At 43.5% G+C, this 25,572-nt stretch overlaps 2 protein-coding genes across 3 annotated transcripts; one reads left to right on the forward strand and one right to left on the reverse strand.

Moving 5' to 3' along the window:
• Window positions 1-823: 823 nt before the first annotated feature.
• LOC135550570 (platelet-activating factor acetylhydrolase IB subunit alpha2-like) lies at window positions 824-12,690 on the reverse strand. 2 transcript variants are annotated; one of them, XM_064981505.1, is made up of 6 exons: window positions 12,293-12,689; window positions 11,668-11,749; window positions 7,850-7,939; window positions 5,235-5,351; window positions 4,984-5,106; window positions 824-2,640 (listed from the first exon to the last, which is right to left on the reverse strand). In XM_064981505.1, exons 2-6 carry the CDS (start codon window positions 11,746-11,748, stop codon window positions 2,362-2,364), a joined length of 690 nt encoding a protein of 229 aa, XP_064837577.1. In that variant the 5' UTR covers window position 11,749; window positions 12,293-12,689; the 3' UTR covers window positions 824-2,361. The 2 variants fall into 2 exon arrangements, with proteins under 2 accessions (XP_064837577.1, XP_064837578.1); XM_064981506.1 differs by lacking the exon at window positions 7,850-7,939 and having other exon boundaries at window positions 12,293-12,690.
• A 1,051-nt stretch (window positions 12,691-13,741) lies between these two features.
• On the forward strand, window positions 13,742-24,978 carry LOC135550572 (myelin protein zero-like protein 2). Its single transcript, XM_064981507.1, has 4 exons — window positions 13,742-13,994; window positions 19,158-19,327; window positions 20,423-20,633; window positions 22,383-24,978. Exons 1-4 carry the CDS (start codon window positions 13,940-13,942, stop codon window positions 23,039-23,041), a joined length of 1,095 nt encoding a protein of 364 aa, XP_064837579.1. The 5' UTR covers window positions 13,742-13,939; the 3' UTR covers window positions 23,042-24,978.
• The last annotated feature ends 594 nt before the right edge of the window (window positions 24,979-25,572 follow it).

Raw genomic sequence — 25,572 nt, forward strand, 5'->3', positions numbered from 1 at the left:
CCTCAGACTACTGTATAATGCTCCATGAACCGCATCTCATGAACCTTCCCCCCTCTTCTTTCAGTGGTGAGGGGACAGAGGAGTGATAAGACTGACTTCCAAGTACCATGTTAGCCATAGCAATTTATCAGTTACAGTAAAACAGAAATGGTGTCTTCCTATTGGTGCAGTAATTTGAATGGTACTATTAACTTCTAGTCAAAGTGAATCCTCGTTCTATTGCTGATGTGCATTAATGGACACCAATATAATAGTTTTGGCAACAAGCTATTTCATTTATTTCTTCAATTTGACTACCTTTATCCTCTCATTTGTACCATTTCTGTTGTGAGCCTTAGTAAAGGTTCCATCATAAATTGTGCAAACCACCACCACACCATAGCAGCAGAGATATCCAACAGGTAACTCGTAATTGTCAGCCAGGGATAAGGGAGGGGGTTTATTCAAGAGTTCTTAAAACAGCAAGACAACCCTCTTCGCTCCCTCACAATATCACTGATAATTACCAGATTTATCTGCGTAACAGTTTTACCATAAACTGTGCAAGCGTTTGCTTGACGTTTCCTATCCAATAGCCTTGGAAAGGAAGTCATTTCTTGAGACAAGCCATCAGTGTCTGTCCCATTGACAGTAAGAGGTCTGTCCCACTTGGAGTGCACATAAAATGGCTCCTTCTAGAGGTTAAATGGGACTCCTGCAAGTTAATTATGCAGTGACAATCACAGATACTAATCTGTTAATCACAAACCTTGATGATACAATACCTTTCCCCCCACATTTACACCTTAAATACAACTGAAATGAAGCAACACCACAAATGATATACATCCATGGTCCTTTATTGGAATGCGCCATCTTCTCAGCATGTGACAATAAGCCAGATATAGTGCACAGTTTGCACCAAATACAGATGCTCACTAATGGTCATTCTCTTACAAACACTACCACATTCGCAACACAAGGCCATCTATCCAAGCTTCACACACACACACACATATATATATGTATTATATACAAATGGGCCATTTCTAAACAGTCATACAACCAATGCACAGACTCAAACGTAAGTGACAAACACACTTCTCACCTCCAGCTATGTTTAAGGTTTACTCACACGCGCGTATACAGAATGTAGATCAACATGGCGCAAGAATACGTGTAGACGGTTATAACATGAGAGCAGTCGATGCTCAGCAAGAGGACCTCGAACCACTTCAGTTCAACTGCACCAGGAAACAAAACAGGGTTGAAAGGTCAAACACATGACATTCTCTACGTGACCTGTGGTTGGTTTTTAGTGTAGTAGACTAGTAAATTCAATCAATGTTGTGTGTCAAGAGCTTTATCACGATGCTACTGTTTAAGTCGTCCTGCGACAATGTCATGTGTTAGGAGGCAGGTGGTAGTGTGGCCAGGGCTGGGTGGGGGATCTGTATACTACACAACAAGACAAAATAAGGACAAAAATGAAGAGCGGCGAGAGTGGGCAGGAGAGAGAAAGTGCAAGGATTTTAGTTACAGTTTTTTCTATGTGTAAGAGAGGCAGTGTCTGACAGTGTGTGTATGGCAGAAGGCCATTACGGGAAGATAGCTTTGACTTCACTGCTGTGTGTGTGTCAAAGCAGAGAGAGGGGGAGGAGAGAATATTTCGCAGTTGGTCCTCAGATGGTAATTTAGAGCTTTTAAAAAGTCCGTTGGGGCATATGGAGCCAACTCAAACTGATTTCTGAGAGAGAACGCATCAGAGTGCTTATTACTGTGCAGCTAAGCTGTGACCAAGTAGGAAGCTACTTTACATTTCATATGGCAAAACTCAACATTTTACAGTCTACTACAGTGTGTGTGTTTTTTTTTTTGGGGGGGGGGTCTATGCATGTGTGCCACTGGCCTCTCCATAATGCTTGTGCAGGTGTACTTCAGAAATGTCCCATCTCTCTCTCTATCAGATCTCTCTGACTGCAAGTGCTACTGTTGCTGCTACAGCATGTATGTATATCTCTCTGGAAATTGTTGACTCTCTCCACACAGTCACCCCGCACACATGCACATGATCCCATGCACTCTCCCTCCTGCAGTTTCAGTTCCACTCACATGAGAGTGCCCATTCTCTCTGCTTGGCCCAGCCCCCTCATGTGAGTGACATCTTGATCTGACCCCTTCCCCAGACAGGAGCATGCCTCACCCCTGACTATGCCCCCCTCCCCTGTTCCCAGTAGAGACTCCAGGTAGAAGTTGCCCCTAACCACAGATCTAGGACCAGACCCTGGAATAGTGGTTTGGGGAAACTTCCAGCTACTCCCCAACAGAAGGAGGGAGTCAGTGAAGCATGTCCCTGGCTGTGTGGCCCCTGGGGTGTGGCCCTCAGACCAGCGAGGCCCTCTTCTCCTCAGGCGTCTCATCCAGTATCTGCAGCAGTAGGTCACTGAGGGGCTTGGCGATGGCCCGGTAGCCCGCCGCCGTCAGGTGCAGGAAATCAAACATGTCCCGTGTGGAGATGGTCCCGTCAGAGTGCACAAAGCCCGCCCCCACGTCCAGGAACTGGGCCTGGCCCAGCCGCGGCAGCCAGGAGCGCAGGAAGCCATTCACCGCCGCGTTCTTCTCCCGCAGAGGGTTGGGCCCGTCACCCCGTGCCAACAGACCCTGAGATTTACAGACAGAAGAGGTTAGTTACTAAAAGGACAAACATCTGTAAATGCATCCTAAATCAGGGTTGGGCACAATTCAGAATCAGTTTGCACTGTTCTGTGAAGGGAATAGTACACAGCGTTGTACGGGATTCAGTTTCTTGGCAATTTCTCACATGGAATAGCCTTCATTTCTCAGAAGAATAATAGGCTGACGAGTAGCAGAAGAAAGTCCTTTGTTTTTGGCTATTTTGAGCCTGTAATCGAACCCACAAATGCTGATACCCCAGATACTCAACTAGTCTAAAGAAGGCCAATTTTATTGCTTCTTTAAAATCAGGACAACAGTTTTCAGCTGTGCTAACCAAATTGCAAAAGGGTTTTCTAATGATCAATTAGCCTTTTAAAATGATAAACTTGGATTAGCTAACACAACTTGACATTGGAACACAGGAGTGATGGTTGCTGATAATGGGCCTCTGTACATTATGTAGATATTCCATTAAAAATCTTTACAACATTAACAATGTCTACACTGTATTTCTGATCAATATATTTTAATGTCCAATTTTTGTGTGCTTTTCCTGCAAAAACAAGTGACACCAAACTTTTGAACGGTAGTGTATATATTTTGTTTTCCTTGATCATTATTTTAAGAGTTTGTCCTGAAATCTACTGTTTCAACAATATTTTATATGCATTTATATAACATGTTTGATGTTATTTCCTTAAATTCAAACTCAAATTGTATATCTGTATCCTGCTTCGATTCAACTCTAATAAACATTTAAAATATATGAAGCATCCTCAATTCAATTCTGAATTGAGCCCAAGCCTGATTCTAATATACAGTGGGGCGAACAAGTATTTGATAACCTGCAAAATCGGCAGTGTTTCCTACTTACAAAGCATGTAGAGGTCTGTAATTTTTATCATAGGTACACTTCAACTGTGAGAGACAGAATCTAAAACAAAAATCCAGAAAATCACATTGTATGATTTTTAAGTAATTCATTTGCATTTTATTGCATGACATAAGTATATGATCACCTACCAACCAGTAATAATTCCGTCTCTCACAGACCTGTTAATTTTTCTTTAAGAAGCCCTCCTGTTCTCCACTCATTACCTGTATTAACTGCAACTGTTTGAACTTGTTACCTGTGTAAAAGACACCTGTCCACACACTCAATCAAACAGACTCCAACCTCTCCACAATGGCCAAGACCAGAGCGCTGTGTAAGGACATCAGGGATACAATTGTAGACCTGCACAAGGCTGGGATGGGCTACAGGACAATAGGCAAGCAGCTTGGTGAGAAGGCAACAACTGTTGGCGCAATTATTAGAAAATGGAAGGAGTTCAAGATGGTTAATCACCGTTGGTCTGCTCCATTCAAGATCTCACCTCGTGGGGCATCAATGATCATGAGGAAGGTGAGGGATCAGCCCAGAACTACACGGCAGGACCTGGTCAATGACTTGATGAGAGCTGGGACCACAGTCTCAAAGAAAACCATTAGTAACACACTTCGCCGTCATGGATTAAAATCCTGCAGCGCACGCAAGGTCCCCCTGCTCAAGCCAGCGCATGTCCAGGCCCGTCTGAAGTTTGCCAATGACCATCTGGTTGATCCAGAGGAGGAATGGGAGAAGGTCATGTGGTCTGATGAGACAAAAATGTAGACCTTTTTGGTCTAAACTCCACTCGCTGTGTTTGGAGGAAGAAGAAGTTTAAGTACAACCCCAAGAACATCATCCCAACCGTGAAGCATGGAGGTGGAAACATCATTCTTTGTGGATGCTTTTCTGCAAAGGGGACAGGACGACAATAGAAAATCTTTGGAGGGAGCTGAAAGTCCGTATTGCCCAGCGACAACCCCGAAACCTGAAGGATCTGGAGAAGGTCTGTATGGAGGAGTGGGCCAAAATCCCTGCTGCAGTGTGTGCAAACCTGGTCAAGAACTACAGGAAATGTATGATCTCTGTAATTGAAACAAAGGTTTCTGTACCAAATATTAAGTTCTGCTTTTCTGATGTATCAAATACTTATGTCATGCAATAAAATGCAAATGAATTACTTAAATCATACAATGTGATTTTCTGGATTTTTGTTTTAGATTCCGTCTCATTTGAAGTGTACCTATGATAAAAATTACAGACCTCTACAGACCTCATTATAAGTATGAACACCTGCAAAATCAGCAGTGTATCAAATACTTGTTCTCCCCACTGCACATGCTCATAGTATTGACACTGAGGTGATAATGCAAACTTTCTGAATGCAAACACTGCATGAGATTGAAATGTTATACTCCAGATACACTGTAGACAAAAAAAAAATGAAAACCTTCACTTACCAGAACAACAACCTTAGTCTTTGGAAGACGGGAGGTGAGCAGCTGTGCAATTGCAAGGATTCCCCCTGCAACTTGCTCAGCTGAGTGCCTGTGATTGTTGGTTCCTACCCACACCACCGTCACCTGGAGGGGACCAATGAGGTATTGATTAGGTGTTCTAATCTGGATGAAATTCATTACAGGAACAAAACTGTCCCCCTGTGCTGTGCTCTTTCCCTCTCAGGGCCTGTGCTGGCCCAGTTGAATCTCACCTTGGGCCTGATGTTGTCCAGTTCTCCATTCTGCAGCCTCCACAGCACATTACAGGTGGTGTCTCCCCCGATTCCAAAGTTGAGCGCGTGCAGTGGAGAGAAAAGCTCCCGCCAGATCTGTGGACACACACAGGGTTTTTTTCTGGAACAAAAAGGGGCTTAGGTGATGGGTGTGGCTATAGGTTTGGTCAGCCAGTCTGAATTTTAGAAGCCCCCATCCTGGCAGTGTAGGAGAAATGTTTGCAGTTTTAAAAGTGAATTTCTCGCAATTCTACACATTTTGCCATAGAGCTCACATTTGACCTTATTCTTCCCAATTTTATGGCATCCAAATTGGTAGCTAGTCTTGTCTCATCGCAGCAACTCCTGAACGGACTCAGGAGAAGCGAAAGTCGAAAGCCGTGCGTCCTCTGAAACACGAAACCGCACTGCTTCTTGACACAATGCCCGCTTAACCCGGAAGCCAGTCACACCAATGTGTCAAGAGGAAACACTGTACACCTGGCAACCGTGTCAGCGTGCATGCGCCCAGCCCGCCACAGGAGTCACTAGAGCGCGATGGGACAAGGACATCCCTGCCGGCCAAACCCTCCCTTAACCCGGACGACTATGGGCCAATTTTGAGCCGCCCCATGGGTCTCCCGGTCGTGGCCGGCTGCGACAGAGCCTGGCCTTGAACCAGGAACTCTAGTGACACAACTTGCACTGCGATGCACGACTCGACCACTGCACCACTCTGGAGGCCCCAAAATGTTGCAGTTTTGCTATGTCTATGGTGTTCTTTTTGCTGAAACATAAAATCAATACTGCTAAATTCAATATTTTGGGAATGTTCAATTCTCCCCGTCTAGCTTTTATTATGGTGATTGTTAGTTCTCAAAAGACTTTAAAAAAATAGGTCCATTATTTCTACATGCCTGATCTGTTTTTAGTGATTTGAGATTCTAATTATATGAAATAGTAATGTACAATCTTAGTATGAATAGATTGTTTTCAGGAGGAGCATGGAGAACTCCTGGGTCATGGAAAAGTACATCTTTGTGGCGGGGGGGTTGACGCCTGATTCAAGGGTTTTTCTTTATTTTTACTATTTTCTACATTGTAGAATAATAGTAAAGACATCAAAACTATGAACTAACACATGTAATTATGTTGTAATAAAAAATAAAAAAAAGTTTAAGTGTTGAACAAATCCAAATATATTTTAGATTCTTCAAAGTAGCTACCCTTTGCCTTTATGACAGCTTTGCACACTCCTGGCATTCTCTCAACCAGCTTCACATGGAATGCTTTTCCAACAGTCGGAGTATACTCAGCACTTGTTGGCTGCTTTCCGTCACGCTGCGGTTCAACTTATTGGGTTATGGTCAGGTCATCCGATGCTGCCCTCCATTACTTTCCTTCTTGGTCAAATAGCCTGTACACAGCCTAGAGGTGTGTTGGGTCATTCTCCTGTGGGAAAACAAATTATAGTCCCAGTAAGTGAAAACCAGATGGGATGGCGTATCGCTGCAGAATGCTGTTGTAGCCATGCTGGTTAAGTGTGTCTTGAATTCTAAATAAATCACTAGTGTCACCAGATAGAGCACCATCACACATCCTCCTCCATACTTCACGATGGGAACCACAAGTGTGGAGATCATCCGTTCACCTACTCTGCATCTCACAGACACGGCAGTTGGAACTAAAAACCTCAAATTTGGACTCAACAGACCAAAGGACAGTTTCCCACCGGTCTAATGTCCATTGCTCGTGTTTCTTGACCTAAGCAAGTATCTTCTTATTGGTGTCCTTTAGTCGTGATTTATTTGCAGCAATTCGACCGTCAAGGCGTGATTCATGCAGTCTCCTTTGAATAGGTGCTGTTGAGATGTGTCGGTTACTTCAACTCTGAAGCATTTATTTGGGCTGCAATCCGAGGTGCAGTTAACTCTAATGAACTTATCCTCTGCAGCAGAGGTAACTTTGGGTGTTCCTTTCCTGTGGCGGTCCTCATGAGAGCCAGTTTCATTATATCGCTTGATGGCTTTTGTGACTGCACTTGAAGAATCTTGAAATTTTCCAGATTATCACCATAATATGGACTTGGTCTTTTACCAAATAGGGCTAACTTGTCACAACACAACTGATTGGATCAAATGCATTAAGGAAAGAAATTCCACAAATTAACTTTTAACAAGGCACACCAGTTAATTTAAATACATTCCAGGTGACTACCTAATGAAGCTGGTTAAGAGAATACCAAGTGTGTGCAAAGCTCTCAAGGCAAAGGGTGGCTACTTTGAAAAATCTAAAATATATTTTGATTTGTTTAACACTTTTGGTTACTACATGATTACATGTGTTTTTTCATAGATTTTGTGTCTTCACTATTATTCTACAATGTAGAAAATAGTAAAAAAATAAATAAAGGAAAACCCTTGAATGAGTGTCCAAACTTTGACTGGTACTGTTTTTGTTTATTTTATTTTAACAATGTTTGGACTTAGTTGTTGTTATGAAAAACACCAGGGTCATAGCACAAAGAAAAACTAACACGTGCACTGAGGTCAACACACACAGGATTCTAAGTGACATAACACAGTATGTATACACAGGCAGCTGTCCTCCCTCACCTCGTACTGCTGCATTAGCTGCACCATGGAGTCTCCTATAAACAGCACCTCCGGCTCCGCGTCCTTACACTCCTGAACAAACCGTGTGTGCTGCACAAACACATGTCATCATCACCAGGCAGACACTGCTACACAACAAGATAATGTTACACAATGGTGGACATAGAGATGAACATAGGAGGGTCATGACTCTTGTTTCAGCCATGTTAGGTATCCTCTATGCTAGGGATCATCAAGTAGATTCAGCCATGTTAGGTATCCTCTATGCTAGGGATCATCAAGTAGATTCAGCCATGTTAGGTATCCTCTATGCTAGGGATCATCAAGTAGATTCAGCCATGTTAGGTATCCTCTATGCTAGGGATCATCAAGTAGATTCAGCCATGTTAGGTATCCTCTATGCTAGGGATCATCAAGTAGATTCAGCCATGTTAGGTATCCTCTATGCTAGGGATCATCAAGTAGATTCAGCCATGTTAGGCATCCTCTATGCTAGGGATCATCAAGTAGATTCAGCTGTGGGGAAAAACATTATTTTGAGGGGATGGTCAGGGGGCCGGACCGACTGCAAGAAGCCCAAACACATATACTATCTGAATTAAAACATTCATTCCATTTTTTGTATATGATCACATACAGTATCTCTATTATGCGTGGGAATACTTTGGAACAGATTTACAAAATGTTTCTCTTGGAGTTGATTTGCTAGTATTTTTACAGTCTTATGCCCAACAATAATAATACAAATTAGAGAAGCACAATATAAATTGGTGAACATATCGGAATGGGCTGATATTAGCTAAAAATGCCAACATTGAGCAGTCATTTGAAAGAGTAAGACAATTTCAGCGAGGGAACTCAAAGGCGTAATCCATTAAAGCCAAGATAATGGAATTCATTCTCATTGACAATCAACCGTTCTCTGATAGCCAGAAACTCCATCTAAACGTGAAACAATTCTCAATTGCGGTAATTCTGGAAACACTCTCATATCAAAACAAAATAATTTCACAAATGCTAAATTCACACTTACTGTACACTGTTTTAACAGTTGCAGCCGACAGTATTTTTCAGTGACAACACGTTTGTGTAGGGCTGGGCGATATATCAAATGAATTTGTGTTTTAGCACAATGTTCCAAATGCCTGTATCGCAAGAATCAAGATACTTAAAAAAAGTATTTTTGGTCTCGCCTTCGCCCCTTCTGCACTGTGTACCTTCCATCTCACACAGACCCCAAGCCCCTTCCGCACTGTGTACCTTCCATCTCACACAGACCCCAAGCCCCTTCCGCACTGTGTACCTTCCATCTCACACAGACCCCAAGCCCCTCCCGCACTGTGTACCTTCCATCTCACACAGACCCCAAGCCCCTCCCGCACTGTGTACCTTCCATCTCACACAGACCCCAAGCCCCTCCCGCACTGTGTACCTTCCATCTCACACAGACCCCAAGCCCCTTCTGCACTGTGTACCTTCCATCTCACACAGACACCGAGGCCCTCCCACTCACAACAATGTAAGATTACTTCTTTCTGACAACAAGCAGTTAGTTTAAACTCAATATTTGCATTTGAGGATTGGTCCAACAGAATGGGTCATATGGACACCGAAACGCTTAGACATTATTTTACTGTAATAAAGGAGAACTAAACCGTTCTAACGATACCCAAACTACAGAACACAGCAGACCCTACCAAAATGAGTATCAATGTACATGATTGTGGAAAATGAATGCTCGGTTTCTGTTGCACGTGGCATTGCGGTACCACTAGCAGAATTTTAGACTTAAGTGCTAGCTGTCTAGTCTGTGATTTAGAACTGTGCAATGAGCATAAAGACTCATTTATAATCAGGAATTGGCAACTCGTTCTCATTCTGAGAACTGGGCATCTTCTTATCTGGGTAGGCCATTTGACTTCAACATCTGTGGACAGGCTAGCATGCTGTTCAGTTGGACTGACAGGAAGGTGTATACATAACAGTTCAAATCAAATAAAGTTCTATTTGTCACATACACATGGTTAGCAGATGTTAATGCGAGTGTAGCGAAATGCTTGTGCTTCTAGTTCCGACAATGCAGTAATAACCAACAAGTAATCTAACTAACAATTCCAAAACTACTGTCTTATACACAAGTGTAAGGGGATAAAGAATATGTACATAAAGATATATGAATGAGTGATGGTACAGAGCAGCATATGCAAGATACAGTAGATGGTATACTCCCCCCAGTTCAACTGTTTTGCCTCGTTAGCAAGCAAATAGATCCAAGTTGGCTAGACTAAACACACTGAACAAAAATTTAAAACAACATGTCGTGTTGGTCCCATGTTTCATGAGCTGAAATTAAAAAAAGAACCCAAAAATATGGCAGTACCTTCAACCAGCCTCACAACTGCAGACCACATGTATGGTGCCGTGTGGGTAAATGGTTTGCTGATGTCGACGTTGTGAACAGAGTGCCACATGGTGGCGGTGGGGTTATGGTATGGGCAGACATAAGCTATGAACAATGAACACAATAGCAGTTTATCAATGGCAATTTGAATGCACAGAGATACCGTGATGATATCCTGATGCACATTGTCATGCCATTCAATTCTGGAAGCTGAAAATGTAGCAATTCTTTAATGGCCTGCATACTCACCAGACATGCCACACATTGAACATGTTTGGGATTCTCGGGATGGACGTATACGACAGCGTGTCCCGCCAATATTCAGCAACTTCGCACAGCCATTAAAGAGGAGTGGGACAACATTCCACAGGCCACAATCAACAGCCTGATCAACTCTATGTGAGATGGGTCTCACGGCATGAGGCTAATGGTGGTCACACCAGATACTGACCGGTTCTGATCCACACCTCTTCCTTTGAAGGTATTCTGTGTCCAACAGATGCATATCTGTATTCCCAGTTATGTGAAATCTGTAGATTAGGGCCTAATGAATTTATTTCAATTGACTGATTTCCTTATATGAACTGTAACTCAGTAAAATCTTTGAAATTGTTGCATTTATATTTTTGTTAAGTATATAAGATTAGCTTGCTACTCACGTGGGCTTGTGCTAAGAGATTTATGAGACCTGTGTTAATGTTCTAGAATGCCTGCTACCAGAAGTTGGCCATTGTTAATGGATGTGCATAGCTCTGGTTAAATGTGTAAAAAAATTAAACACTTTTTTTATAGACTTGAAAGCCTGGTTAAACAAATTACATCATTAGCGAGTCTTATTGTTGTGGAAGGCTTATATTTTGGCCTATATATAATTTTACAAGCACAGAATTCATTAGATTATTCCTGACTGTTTGAAATGAACTGTGCAACAAAGCTTTTAGAAAAAAACGATACTGCATCTCATGAATTGGTCATATGTGTGTATATAAATATATTAAGTTTAAATATTCCCCAGCATTATGGCCATATTCCCCAGCATTATGTTTGAGGCGTCCGTCTTCTGGTTTACACACAGGTGTTCGAGACGCAGATAGAAAATTAGCACAATAGTCCACTCAGTCTTCCGTAATCTAGTAGCACAGCAACATGGAAATATGGCCATGTGGGAACAATAACCCTATAAAAAAAGGTGTGTATCAATTTAACCTTCTGTTTTTTGAAAATTATTTCTTGGGGATATGAAAGATAAGGTCCTTATTTTTCCAAAACCATACCGCCCGCAATGTGTTAATGTTCAGACCAAGCGTAGGGCTCTTTAAAAAACTCCCCCGTACAGAAGAGGCCTTCGTCCAATAACTCTTTTATGTGTAATAGAACTAAGAATCAAAATCCAAGGCTAGCAGTAAGGTAGACTAACCTGGGACATCCAGCGGTCGTCTCCCTGTACGTCCTCTACTGCCTGGGCCACTGCTGCGGGGTTAATCTCATCACCACTCATCCTATCAGAGACACAGAGGAGTTAAATCACACACACACAATTAAAATAATAGCCATGTCCTTTAATATGTCCTGAAGAATAATGTAATCTGGTAGGTTATTGTCAGACAGTTGATGAGGCTAGCGACTGGCTTTCAGTCCCCTGCTGTGCACAGAGCGAGTGCTGATGGAGGTGGAGATAACAACGCCTGCTCACTAGGGAGGCCCCACACAGACAGGCAGGCCAGGAAGCGAGTATCTAATGACAACAGCTTATATGAAGCCAACGGGCTGGAATTGAGCACAACAATATGAATCGACTACTGATAATAACTTTACAATCATGAGTTGTTGCTAAGTGCTAGCAATTCAGAAAGCTTAAATTGAGTTTGAATTATGAAATCGTGGCATATGCGCTTCATTTTCACGGCCCAAGCCAGACGACCAAGTAAGCACCAGTAATCACTGCGGACTGTCGCTGTTCTCTCTCCCGAGCAACACACAAGGCACGCCCATCGGACAAGGGTCAGTCAATCCGTGAAACCGCCAGTACCCTACCCACTTACCTGGAGGTCTCTGATGATGGTTAATTGTTGCCAATATAACCAGAATATTCCCTCGCGCACGGAGGCTGCACGGCTCCGATGTGCGTGTGCGACCAATGATGGCTTGCTAACGTAGTGCTTCGGTGCGGATGCTGCGGTCGGGGCGGGCGCTAGTTAGCTACTAGCTGGCTAGCAACTCACCCGGACACAATCAACTCCTTGTTTTCAGTCAATAAACTACGATATAGCTTATATGTTGTTCTAACTCTAACAACCATCTGCAAAATAAATGTATCATAAATTATTCTAAATGTGAAATGTATGGGTCGAGTCAACCCAACCTCCCGCTCTTCAGCATGCAACGTTTCCTCTCTCCCCTCCCTCCTTTTCTCTCCTCAGTCTCAATGGTCCACTTCCGCTTTGGAATTGCCCATCGACAGAAGTCTTCTTCTTTGGTATAATGGCGTTTGCAACAATTATATGTGCATTCCACCACCTGCTGTACAGGTGGATAATAAGGATACCGTTTAAAAAAAATATATAATAATAATAAATATATATATATATTTAAATTAAACAATCCATACTATCAGCAACGAAATGTTAATTATACTAAATCAGCCTGCTTTTCTGTTTTAAATCAGGTCCCTACAATGATCCTGTGATGGCGGGACATTTCCTGGCGACAATAGTCAGTGTTAAATGCTCTACAGCAAAGCTTTCTTAGTGTCCAACAAGCTTTCTCTACCCTTAACCTTGTTCTGAACACCTCCAAAACAACGGTCACGTGGTTTGGTAAGAAGAATGCCCCTCTCCCCACAAGTTTGATTACTACCTCTGAGGGTTTGAGATGAGTCGTGTATCTCCCATTGAAGCATGTTCCGCCTCTTGGCTTTCATTTAATACTAGGTAGGTATCACATTTAAAAGCATTATCCATTGACATGATTTCCGATCATTATTATATCAGTATCTTTATTTAGTGGGTTGGAATGTAAATTATAGCTTGAAGATGATTTTCAGGTTTTAGTGTTATACACATAAATGTCCACCGGGTGGCAGCAGTCGCTGGCTGCATAGTGCACCCAATAAAGTGACAAAATCTTTGCTTTAGTTGTTTTGAAAATAAACAATATGTTGTCCCAGAGACCTCATTAGGAACATTATACCTAAATGTTGTCCCAGCGTGGGAGATCGTACCTTAATATTGGTTCTGGCGCTTGGGACATAATACCTTTATATTCTCCCAGGGACATCAAATGCCTAACTAGTCTGTGCATTGCTACTGCCTGCACATGCATGCACAATTGGATGGAAATTACCGGGAGAAAAACAGATTTTTCCTGCGGGTAAAAGTAGGCCTGCAGCAGCAGTAGGAATACTTTACACAGAGTTTTGGTCAAACAGGTTTGACAAGACTGTACATCACCCGCCCTCCAGACTGGCAAAGGCAAAAAGTGTGTGATGCTGCCTATTTATGACGCTGCCTACAGTCCTAGTGCGCACATCGCCTGTGCTTTCAGACTCCCGAGTCCATAGCGCTAAATTACTTTATCAAAAATCTTTTGAGGTAATCCTTGCATGACCCTTAGAACTTTCAATTTTGGAGGTTTCTAGTAACTGTTTGACATTTTGTCAGTCTTTAAGGCCTGAGCAAACTGCCAATCCGATGTATCGGACATGGCTACAGTTCCTCGCGCTTCTGGGTGGATTTGCAGTGCCAGGTGAGTTCGAAGTTACTTCCTTAATTTCTGATTTCAGTCCAATTAGTCACCATTTGGAGTTATACTAGAACACTTGGGCCTAATATTATTCTGTGAAAACATTGATTCCAGTAACCGTAGGGCTCAAATGGCTACAGTTCAGGTGAACAGAGCCCCTATCTAATTTCCATCATAATGATAATGAGTAACCTACTCTTGATTCTGTATACTTTATCATTATAGAATAGCTTCGACATTGACATGTTTTTCAGGTAGACCAGGCCAAAAATCACGGATAATTATTAGAGTATTTTAAATAATCCCACAGCACCCCCTCTCGCACCCATCTACACTGAACAAACATATAAATGCAAAGTGAAACAATTTCAAAGATTTTCCTGAGTTACAGTTGATATAAGGAAATCAGTCAATTTAAATACATTCATTAGGCCCTAATTTATGGATTTCACATGACTGGTAATACAGATATCCATCTGTTGCTCACAGATACCATTAAAAAATGCATTATCATGCTGACCATGAGGTAATGGCGACGGATGGATAGCATGACAATGGGCCTTAGGATCTATCACGGTATCGCGGTGCGTTCAAATTGCCATTGATAAAATGCAATTGTGTTCATTGTCTGTAGCTTATGCCTGCCCATACCATAACCCACCGCCAACATGGGGTACTCTGTTGACAACGTTGACGTCAGCAAAACGCTCACCCACACAACGCCCGGTTACAGTTAAAACCGGGACTCATCCATGAAGAGTACACTCCTCCAGCGTGCCAGTGGCCATCGAAGGTGAGCATTTGCCCACTGAATTTGGTTACGACGCCGAACTGCAGTCAGGTCAAGATCCTGGTAAGGACGACGAGCATGCAGAGGAGCTTCCCTGAGACTGTTTCTGACAGTTTATGCAGAAATTCTTCGGCACTGCAAACCCAGTTTCATCAGCTGTGGTGGACATTCCTGCAGTCAGCAAGCCAACTGCACGCTCCCTCAACTTGAGACATCTGTTGCATTGTATTGCGTGACAAAACTGCACATTTTAGAGTGGCCTTTTGTTGTCCCCAGCACAAGGTGCACCTGTGTAATTATCATTCTGTTTAATCAGCTTCTTGATATGCCACACCTGTCAGGTGGATGGATTATCTTGGCAAAGGATAAATGCTCACTAACAGGGATGTAAACACATTTTTGCACAAAATTTTTATGAGAAACAAGCTTTTGTGCATAATATAAATATTATGGAAAACGTCTGGGATTTTGTATTTCAGCTCATGAAACATGGGACCAACACTTTACATATGGTGATTAGATTTTTGTTCAGTGTATAAGAACTAAGAATTCAGGTAGGTCCATCCCAGTTTCGTTCCTTGTAGCCCTTTTCTGCAGTCAAATTACCTAGTGGCCTCATGGGTGGAATGTTATTAATATTTTATTAATAACATATTTTTTTAAATAGCAGGAAATCGAGTGTTTCTATGTCAAACAGTTCTGTTAGTTTTCTGTGATGCATATAATTTGTAATATTGGGATGCAATGTGCACAACACAACAGCTGTCTGTGATCAGGCGAAAAAACCTCTCCAAGCCAAACCTTCATACCATAACTACAACACACAGCCTACATCGGTGTCGCCATATTAGCTAACATATACATTACCAAAAGTATTTGGACACCTGCTCATCGAATATCTCATTCCAAAATCATGGACATTAATATGGAGTTGGTCCCACCTTTGCATGTTATAACACTTTTCTGGGAAGGCTTTCCACTAGATGGAACATTGTTGCTGGGACTTCCATTCAGCCACAAGCGCATTAGTGAAGTCGGGCACTGATGTTGGGCGATTTAGGCCTGGCTCGCAGTCTGTGTTCCAATTCATCCCAAAGGTGTTCGATGAGGTTGAGGTCAGGGCTCTGTGCAGGCCAATCAAGTTCTTCCACACCGATCTTGACAAACCATTTCTATATGAACCTCGTTTTGTGCACGGGGGCATTGTCAAGCTGAAACAGGAAGGGCCTTCCCAAACTGTTGCCACAAAGTTGAAAGCACAGAATCGTCTAGAATGTCATTGTATGCTGTAGCGTTAAGATTCCCCTTCACTGGGACTAGGGACCCAGCCCGACGCATAAAAAAACAGCCCCAGACCATTATTCCTCCTCCACCAAACTTTACAGTTGGCACTATGCATTGGGGCAGGTAGCGTTTTCCTGGCATCTGCCAAACCCAGATTCATCCGTCCGCCTGCCAGATGGTGAAGCGTGATTCATCACTCCAGAGAACGAGTTTCAACGGCTCCAGAGTCCAATGGTGGCGAGCTTTACAGCACTCCAGCCAAACCTTGGCATTGCGCATGGTGACCTTAGGCTTTGGCACTTGGCGTTCCCATTCTTGTGTGGCCTACCACTTCGCAGCTGAGCCGTTGTTGCTCCTAGACTTTTCCACTTCACAATAACAGCACTTACAGTTGACCGGGCCAGCTCTAGCAGGGCAGAAATTTGACAAACTGACTTGTTGGAATGGTGCCATCCAATGAAGGTGCCAATTTCAAAAGTCACTGAAAGTCAGGAAGGCCATTCCACTTCCAATGTTTGTCTATGGGGATTGCATGGCTGTGTGCTCAATTTTATACACCTGTCAGCAGAGTGCAACTTTCCCATGCCCCCCCCCCCCCCACACACATTCTGAAATAGCTTTCTTGTCCCCCCCAGTTTTATAATTGGAATGTCATACAAAACGAGGCAACGGTGTGAACACCATGCGGACCATGCGGACACCTCCGAGCAGTCGGGTAGGAGTGTTTATCCGACAGTTTGGGGTGTTTATCCGACAGTATAAAAAAAAAATATATATATATATATATATATGCCCCCCCCCCCCTCCACTTCTAAAATAAAAGTTGCACCCCCTGCCTGTCAGTGTGGCTGAAATAGCCAAATCCACTAATTTGAAGGGGTGAACACATGCTTTTGTATACATAGTGTAGCCACTAGAACTAAAGCGTTAGTAAACCCACAATCCAATCGATGTGTAGAATCACGCAGTAGTGTACAGCTAGCAGTTACACCGCCTGGACCCGGTGACGATAAATTGTTAAAATCAAAAGCTTGCCTTGAATTGAAAGAGTTGGCGTATTGGATAGCCTTAGCCAGCTAGCTAACACATATCATTCCTGTCCGTTAGAGTCAGGTCCTTGGGTAGGCTGCATTAGCTAGTATAAGTCAAACTGAATCTGGAGGGGAAAAAAATACAATTTCTCTCTCTGCTGCTTCTCCTTAATTTTTGAAGAAATTAATTTGTGCAACACTGTTCAACTGTTGTCTTTTTCTCTCTTTATTAGTCCTGTATAAGTGGACAAAAATAGTCATCAGCATCACGGAGAAAAAAATACTGCTGTTGACACACTTGTTGAATTATGCAACAGAACGTAATAACAACAGTAATTTATGAGGCAGTCTAGACAGCGCAGGTGAGTACAGGTAGGCCTAGAGTGACAGAGCAAGGGTTTTGGTGGCTCAGTAGACAAGGGTTTTGGTGGCTCAGTAGACAATGGTTTTGGTGGCTCAGTAGACAATGGTTTTGGTGGCTCAGTAGACAATGGTTTTGGTGGCTCAGTAGACAATGGTTTTGGTGGCTCAGTAGACAATGGTTTTGGTGGCTCAGTAGACAATGGTTTTGGTGGCTCAGTAGACAAGGGTTTTGGTGGCTCAGTAGACAAGGGTTTTGGTGGCTCAGTAGACAATGGTTTTGGTGGCTCAGTAGACAAGGGTTTTGGTGGCTCAGTAGACAATGGTTTTGGTGGCTCAGTAGACAATGGTTTTGGTGGCTCAGTAGACAATGGTTTTGGTGGCTCAGTAGACAATGGTTTTGGTGGCTCAGTAGATAATGGTTTTGGTGGCTCAGTAGACAATGGTTTTGGTGGCTCAGTAGACAATGATTTTGGTGGTTGCAGCCCTCTTCCTGTTTATGTTAATGTTTTATGTATGCAAATACACCTGTTGTATTTATGCAAATGAGGCATATAATTGTCTTTATTTTAACACAAAATATATTTTTTAAATACTGTACCTGATACAATTAGAACATGCATAGGCTATAGCAGTGTATTCTAAGAAATAAATAGTTGAATTTGATAATAAATTGAATAGGCTCCCTGAATTCCCACCAAAATCCCTGAATAGCATTAATTATTTGTCCGTGCCAATGGATACAGATGTAAGATTGAATGTTTGCCAGAACAGCTTTATCAGAATCCGTTAATAGTCCCTGGCTGGTTCAGTCTCCCATAGGTGGACCTCTGGACTGAACACCTACAATCATTAACCACACACACACACACACACACACACACACACAATATAACACAGTGGGGGCCTGGCACAGCAGTGGAATGCTGAGTGAATCATTACAGGGCCATTCCACCTGCTTTCTAATTTTATTATTTTATTTATTTAACCTTTATTTAACTAAGCAAGTCATTTAAGAACATATTCTTATTTACAATGATGGCCTACCCCAGCCAAACTTGGACAACACTGGGCCAATTGTGTGCCGCCCTATGGGACTCCCAATCACAGCCGGATGTGATACATCCTGGATATATAGTTTATTTGCTCTTTCAGTTTTCTTTGTGTTTGACTTAAGTGTGAATTAGAACTCTAGCTCAGCTTATTGTCGTGATTAGTCCACACTGGCCTACATAAAGTACTGTAGGAGAGGAGACACGCTTGAAGAGTTTGACTGTGTACAAAATGCATCATTTAAGGGAGGGAGGGTACACTTTGTGAGCTACATTACAGCTCCAGTGATTTGAGGAGTGTAGTCAGTGTACCAATTTGGTTCTTGGAAGTCAAGGCCATGTTTACTGAAGATACACGGTATAGTACTGTGTATACTGAAGCAAGTGAGCTAAGTTTTAACTGAAGATACGTGAACAGACATGTTGTTTTAAAAACCACTATCAACCTTCTCATGGTCATAAGCATCCTCGAAGCTGTGAAATAAAGATTTCTGTGTTTAGTAGTGTACTCTGAACATTCTATGAGGACTTTGATAAGGTGCTTGCTAATGCTGTTCTCAGGGTTATTTAAATGCATTTATTCTATATAGTGTATACTGCACTGTATATCTGTGCCTGCGTGTCTCATTGGGTCCATTGTTTGTTTCAGGTGTGCTGCGAGTCGGTGGGATGGAGGTTTTTATGTCCAATGAGGTGGAGGCAGTGAACGGGACAGAAGTGAGACTGAAGTGCACCTTTAAGTCCAAACACCCCGTGTCCCTCTCCTCTGTGACTGTCTCCTGGAACTTCCGTCCCTTGGCCCCAGGAGACGAGGAGTCGGTGGGTGACCTTTCCACACTGGAAGCCGGACTAACAGTAGACATGCAGTGAATGTGTCTGAGTTAGGGGGAAGACTGGGTCAGACATGCAGTGAATGTGTCTGAGTTAGGGGGAGGACGGGGTCAGACATGCAGTGAATGTGTCTGAGTTAGGGGGAAGATGGGGTCAGACATGCAGTGAATGTGTCTGAGTTAGGGGGAAGATGGGGTCAGACATGAAGTGAATGTATCTGAGTTAGGGGGAAGATGGGGTCAGACATGCAGTGAATGTGTCTGAGTTAGGGGGAAGATGGGGTCAGACATGAAGTGAATGTATCTGAGTTAGGGGGAAGACGGGGTCAGACATGCAGTGAATGTGTCTGAGTTAGGGGGAAGACGGGGTCAGACATGCAGTGAATGTGTCTGAGTTAGGGGAAGACGGGGTCAGACATGCAGTGAATATGTCTGAGTTAGGGGGAAGATGGGGTCAGACATGCAGTGAATGTGTCTGAGTTAGGGGGAAGATGGGGTCAGACATGCAGTGAATGTGTCTGAGTTAGGGGGAAGACGGGGTCAGACATGCAGTGAATGTGTCTGAGTTAGGGGGAAGACGGGGTCAGACATGCAGTGAATGTGTCTGAGTTAGGGGGAAGACGGGGTCAGACATGCAGTGAATGTGTCTGAGTTAGGGGGAAAGACGGGGTCAGACATGCAGTGAATGTGTCTGAGTTAGGGGGAAGACGGGGTCAGACATGCAGTGAATGTGTCTGAGTTAGGGGAAAGACGGGGTCAGACATGCAGTGAATGTGTCTGAGTTAGGGGGAAGACGGGGTCAGACATGCAGTGAATGTGTCTGAATTAGGGGGAAGACGGGGTCAGACATGCAGTCAATGTGTCTGAGTTAGTGGGAAAACGGGGTTAGACATGCAGTGAATGTGTCTGAGTTAGGGGGAAGATGGGGTCAGACATGGGAACACACCTTTGTAGTACATGTTCTTAAATGAGTGAAATCAAAATCTAGTGAGTATTGAGTCATCACTTTATGTTTCTTGAACCACTGTGAATGTGTGTCATGTTTATTAATGTATGTATTCTTTGAAACGTGTGTGTGTGTCAGGTGTTTTACTACCAGGATACGGCATACCCCCCTACAGAGGGGCGGTTTAAGGGCCATGTGGTGTGGTCGGGGGACATCCTGAGACAGGACGCCTCCATCAGCCTCCAGGACGTTCCCTTCACCTTCAATGGTACCTACACCTGCCAGGTTCGCAACCTGCCTGACGTCCACGGCATCAACGGAGAGGTCACCCTCAGGGTCGTCCAAAAAGGTCAGTCAGCCAGTCAGTCAGCCTGACAATTAATGTAAGTTCACAAATAACTACTCTATGTTAAAATGTACTATATACAGTGGGGCAAAAAAGTATTTAGTCAGACACCAATTGTGCAAGTTCTCCCACTTAAAAAGATGAGAGGCCTGTAATTTTCATCATAGGTACACTTCAACTATGACAGACAAAATGAGAAAATAAATCCAGAAAATCACATTTAATGAATTTATTTGCAAATTATGGTGGAAAATAAGTATTTTCTGGCTCTCACAGACCTGTAACTTCTACTTTAAGAGGCTCCTCTGTCCTCCATTTGTTGCCTGTATTAATGACACCTGTTTGAACTTGTTATCAGTATAAAAGACACCTGTCCACAACCTCAAACAGTCACACTCCAAACTCCACTATGGCCAAGACCAAAGAGCTGTCAAAGGACACCAGAAACAAAATTGTAGACCTGCACCAGGCTGGGAAGACTGAATCTGCGATAGGTAAGCAGCTTGGTTTGAAGAAATCAACTGTGGGAGCAATTATTAGGAAATGGAAGACATACAAGGCCACTGATAATCTCCCTCGATCTGGGGCTCCACGCAAGATCTCACCCCGTGGGGTCAAAATGATCACACGAGAAGAACGGTGAGCAAAAATCCCAGAACCACACGGGGGGACCTAGTGAATGACCTGCAGAGAGCTGGGACCAAAGTAACAAAGCCTACCATCAGTAACACACTACGCCGCCAGGGACTCAAATCCTGCAGTGACAGACGTGTCCCCCTGCTTAAGCCAGTACATGTCCAGGCCCGTCTGAAGTTTGCTAGAGAGCATTTGGATGATCCAGAAGAAGAATGGGAGAATGTCATATGGTCAGATGAAACCAAAATATACATTTTTGGTAAAAACTCAACTCGTCGTGTTTGGAGGACAAAGAATGCTGAGTTGCATCCAAAGAACACCATACCTACTGTGAAGCATGGGGGTGGAAACATCATGCTTTGGGGCTGTTTTTCTGCAAAGGGACCAGGACGACTGATCCGTGTAAAGGAAAGAATGAATGGGGCCATGTATCGTGAGATTTTGAGTGAAAACCTCCTTCCATCTACAAGGGCATTGAAGATGAAACGTGGCTGGGTCTTTCAGCATCACAATGATCCCAAACACACCGCCCGGGCAACGAAGGAGTGGCTTCGTAAGAAGCATTTCAAGGTCCTGGAGTGGCCTAGCCAGTCTCCAGATCTCAACCCCATAGAAAGTCTTTGGAGGGAGTTGAAAGTCTGTGTTGCCCAGCAACAGCCCCAAAACATCACTGCTCTAGAGGAGATCTGCATGGAGGAATGGGCCAAAATACCAGCAACAGTGTGTGAAAACCTTGTGAAGACTTACAGAAAACTTTGACCTCTGTCATTGCCAACAAAGGGTATATAACAAAGTATTGAGATAAACTTTTGTTATTGACCAAATACTTATTTTCCACCATAATTTGCAAATAAATTCATTAAAAATCCTACAATGTGATTTTCTGGATTTCTTTTCTTCTCATTTTGTCTGTCATAGTTGAAGTGTACCTATGATGAAAATTACAGGCCTCTCATCTTTTTAAGTGGGAGAACTTGCACAATTGGTGGCTGACTAAATACTTTTTTGCCCCACTGTAAGTCTACCAGACACTTGTAAAGGGTTGTTGAGGAATGCCAGTCAGTGCTAATATATTGCTGTGTGTGTGTTTGTGTTGTGTTGTGCTGCTCCCTCCAGTCTCCGTCTCTGAGATAGGCATGCTGGCTGTAGCCATCGGGGCAGCCATCGCCATAGTCCTGGTGGTGCTGGGCATCTTTGTGGTGTTCAAGTACCGCAAACTCAACCGCCACGCCAACACAGACCTGGAGCAGCAGGGGAGAGAACCGAAGGAGAGAGAGTTAAATGCCAGGGTCCTAGAGGAGAGCGAGTTAAATGCCAGGGTCCTAGAGGAGAACGAGTTAAATGCCAGGGTCCTAGAGGAGAGAGAGTTAAATGCCAGGGTCCTAGAGGAGAGAGAGTTAAATGCCAGGGTCCTAGAGGAGAGAGAGTTAAATGGCAGGGTCCTAGAGGAGAGCGAGTTAAATGGCAGGGTCCTAGAGGAGAGCGAGTTAAATGCCAGGGTCCTAGAGGAGAGCGAGTTAAATGCCAGGGTCCTAGAGGAGAGTGAGTTAAATGCCAGGGTCCTAGAGGAGAGTGAGTTAAATGGCAGGGTCCTAGAGGAGAGAGAGTTAAATGGCAGGGTCCTAGAGGAGAGAGAGCTAAATGGCAGGGTCCTAGAGGAGAGCGAGTTAAATGCCAGGGTCCAAGAGGAGAGGGAGCTAAATGCCAGGGTCCTAGAGGAGAGAGCGCTAAATGCCAGGGAGAAGAAGGAGTGGAAGGACCCTACAGTGTGTTGAGGGGTCTAGGGGGGTCCAGGGGTCAGGGGCAAGTCCCCTCCCTACCTCTGCTGGTGTGGGTGAGGTGTCCTGTTTGGATGGACTGGTCTCTGACTAGAGGGGCTGGCCATTCCAGGTCCACTCTGTTTGGGAGGACTGATGAGGGGGGGGTCCTGCTTTCTTCTACCGTCTGCTCACATGAGTCGCCATTCAGACTCAACTTGCTACTGTAGTTGAACTTAACCCAGTATTAGTGATCCCTTTACATTCCACCACTTTTTCAGGCACCATTTCATGTTTTTTAACAAACAGCTATGTTATTTTATTTTAACTATGTAGTATTATGACTACTAGTTGTCTATTTGGGTCAATTATTTTACTGAGTAATAGTCCAAGAGATACCAGTATGTTGGAGGATTTTTTTTTTCACCAAAATTGCTGTTCTTTGGAACTTTTTCACGAACATCAATTCACACTGGGACTGCTGGCCCAGCTGCCTGGCCTGTTATGTCTGTCTGTCTGTGCGTCTCTACATTAACTCTTGTTAGATATGGCTGAATTGGCACCAGCTACAGTCTCTTGATGTGGTGGCATCCGACTCAACTAGCAGACTGGTTCAGCAACTCTTTGCTCCAGTATGCATCTTCTTCTTCATCACATTTGGGATGGTAGCCATTTGTTCCAAATTCGTTTACAGAATTATTTTACCACTTGAATAATCAACATTCTTCTACAGTTGAGCTAATGGCTCATATGGACATCATTCCAAAATGAATGTTTTTGACAGCAAATTTGTGAGTGTGTTTTGTGGTTATGGTCAAGGTCCCATGGTGAGTTAAGTCAGTGAAACACTTTTGTTAAACCTGTGGTATCTGGGGGTTGCTAAGGTAAGGACAAGGGCTGGTGGAAGCTCTGTATCGGTCAGTGGCTAATGCTAAGGCTAAGGGCATTGGGCAGTAAGGCTTTTGGAAGCTTTCCTGGGCCAGGAGTTTTCAGTGACTATCTGCCATTTAGTTTTTCTGGCCAACGCTCTCCTGCTTCCTGCAAAAATGACAACTTAAATAACTGCCTTTTACTTCTGGATATAAAAGGAACTGTGGTACATCTTTGAATGTAGATGAAGAACCCCACCATTCCACGAAGAACCTGTTTTCCATGAAGAAGCCTGTTTACCATGAAGAAGCCTGTTTACCATGAAGAAGCCTGTTTACCATGAAGAAGCCTGTTTACCATGAAGAAGCCTGTTTACCATGAAGAAGCCTGTTTACCATGAAGAAGCCTGTTTACCATGAAGAAGCCTGTTTTCCATGAAGAAGCCTGTTTTCCATGAAGAAGCCTGTTTTCCATGGGTTCTGTCATTTTTGTGAACTGATGTTGCCACCATGTGTCCATTATAGGAAGCAGCTCCATCTTTCTCCCTCTGTGTCCACACTGAGGATCATGGGTGTTGTGGTCTCAAAGGTTTCTCCCTCTCTCATATTCTTCCTCTCCTGTTGTATTACAAAGCTGCCCATGAGCCAAATGAACAGAGGAGTCTATCCAAGACACTGCCAACACCCCAGTCTGCCGCTCACTCCTACAGTGTACATGAGTATGACTTTCCGTTTAGGAGAAACATGAAGATGTCACTGACCCAATCATAAGGACATTGCCAGTCCATTCTAGCAGGAGACTCTACAAGGTGCTGGATCTGTTGACCTGCTTGTGCAGTTATCCAATCTGATGTGTTATGTCCCATCTGATCAATACCTGCCGCCAGCCAGCCCCATAACCCTCCCATGGGACTGGAAACAGTATTCTCCTGGTAAAGAATTCCATGAATGATTCTATTCTATTCGATTTATTTCATGTATGCGTTTGTAAAGATCAAAACTGTATATTTTATCACACGTTTTATAAGGTTGAGAGATTTATTTTATTGTGTATTTTTCAATAAAGGAATGCTTGTTTTGATGGTTTTAACTCGAAAGGTGGTTTTCATGACATAAGATATAGGTTGTAAATCTGCCTTACCTATAAGACTAGAATGGTTTTATAGCAAGATAGATACAGTACTGAAATGGAGGCATGAAAGAGAAAACAGAGAGGTGGCTGCCTGTCATTGGCTACCTATCACAGTGGCAGGGTCCTATCATTGGCTGCCTATCACAATGGCAGGGTCCTATCATTGGACCAGTTTTGTGAAAGAGGGTGCCACCTTGCTCCATGTTGCGTCCCATTTTAAAACACTTCACCAGAAGTATAATCTTTACTGTTTACTGTGCACATTAATATACGCTTTCAAGTGTGTAGCCTTCCTGCTGTAGAGACAGCCACACCAACACGGCCGGGGTCCGGCCAGGCTGGGTAGTGCCTGTGTGAGCAGGCAGGTGTTGTGTGGTTTAAAGCAGAGTTTCCCAAACTCGGTCCTTGAGCTCCTCCTGTGTGCACGTCTTGGTTTTTGCCCCAGCACAACACAGCTGATTGAAATAGTCAAAGCTTGATGATTAGTTGGTTATTTGAACCAGCTGTGTAATGCTGGGGCGAAAAGCAAAACGTACACCCTCTGAGGC

This window comes from Oncorhynchus masou, chromosome 12, assembly GCF_036934945.1.
Source record: "Oncorhynchus masou masou isolate Uvic2021 chromosome 12, UVic_Omas_1.1, whole genome shotgun sequence".
Lineage (NCBI taxonomy): Eukaryota > Metazoa > Chordata > Actinopteri > Salmoniformes > Salmonidae > Oncorhynchus > Oncorhynchus masou.

Coding starts and splice junctions, on each gene's coding strand:
- LOC135550570 (XM_064981505.1), bottom strand. CDS start 11,748: ATGAGTGGTGATGAGATTAACCCCGCAGCAGTGGCCCAGGCAGTAGAG. Junction 5,352..7,849: donor AGCTAATGCAGCAGTACGAG/GTGAGGGAGGAC, acceptor GTGTGTCCACAG/ATCTGGCGGGAGCTTTTCTC. Junction 2,641..4,983: donor AGACTAAGGTTGTTGTTCTG/GTAAGTGAAGGT, acceptor TGTAAATCTCAG/GGTCTGTTGGCACGGGGTGA.
- LOC135550572 (XM_064981507.1), top strand. CDS start 13,940: ATGTATCGGACATGGCTACAGTTCCTCGCGCTTCTGGGTGGATTTGCA. Junction 13,995..19,157: donor GGGTGGATTTGCAGTGCCAG/GTGAGTTCGAAG, acceptor TGTTTGTTTCAG/GTGTGCTGCGAGTCGGTGGG. Junction 19,328..20,422: donor CCCCAGGAGACGAGGAGTCG/GTGGGTGACCTT, acceptor TGTGTGTGTCAG/GTGTTTTACTACCAGGATAC.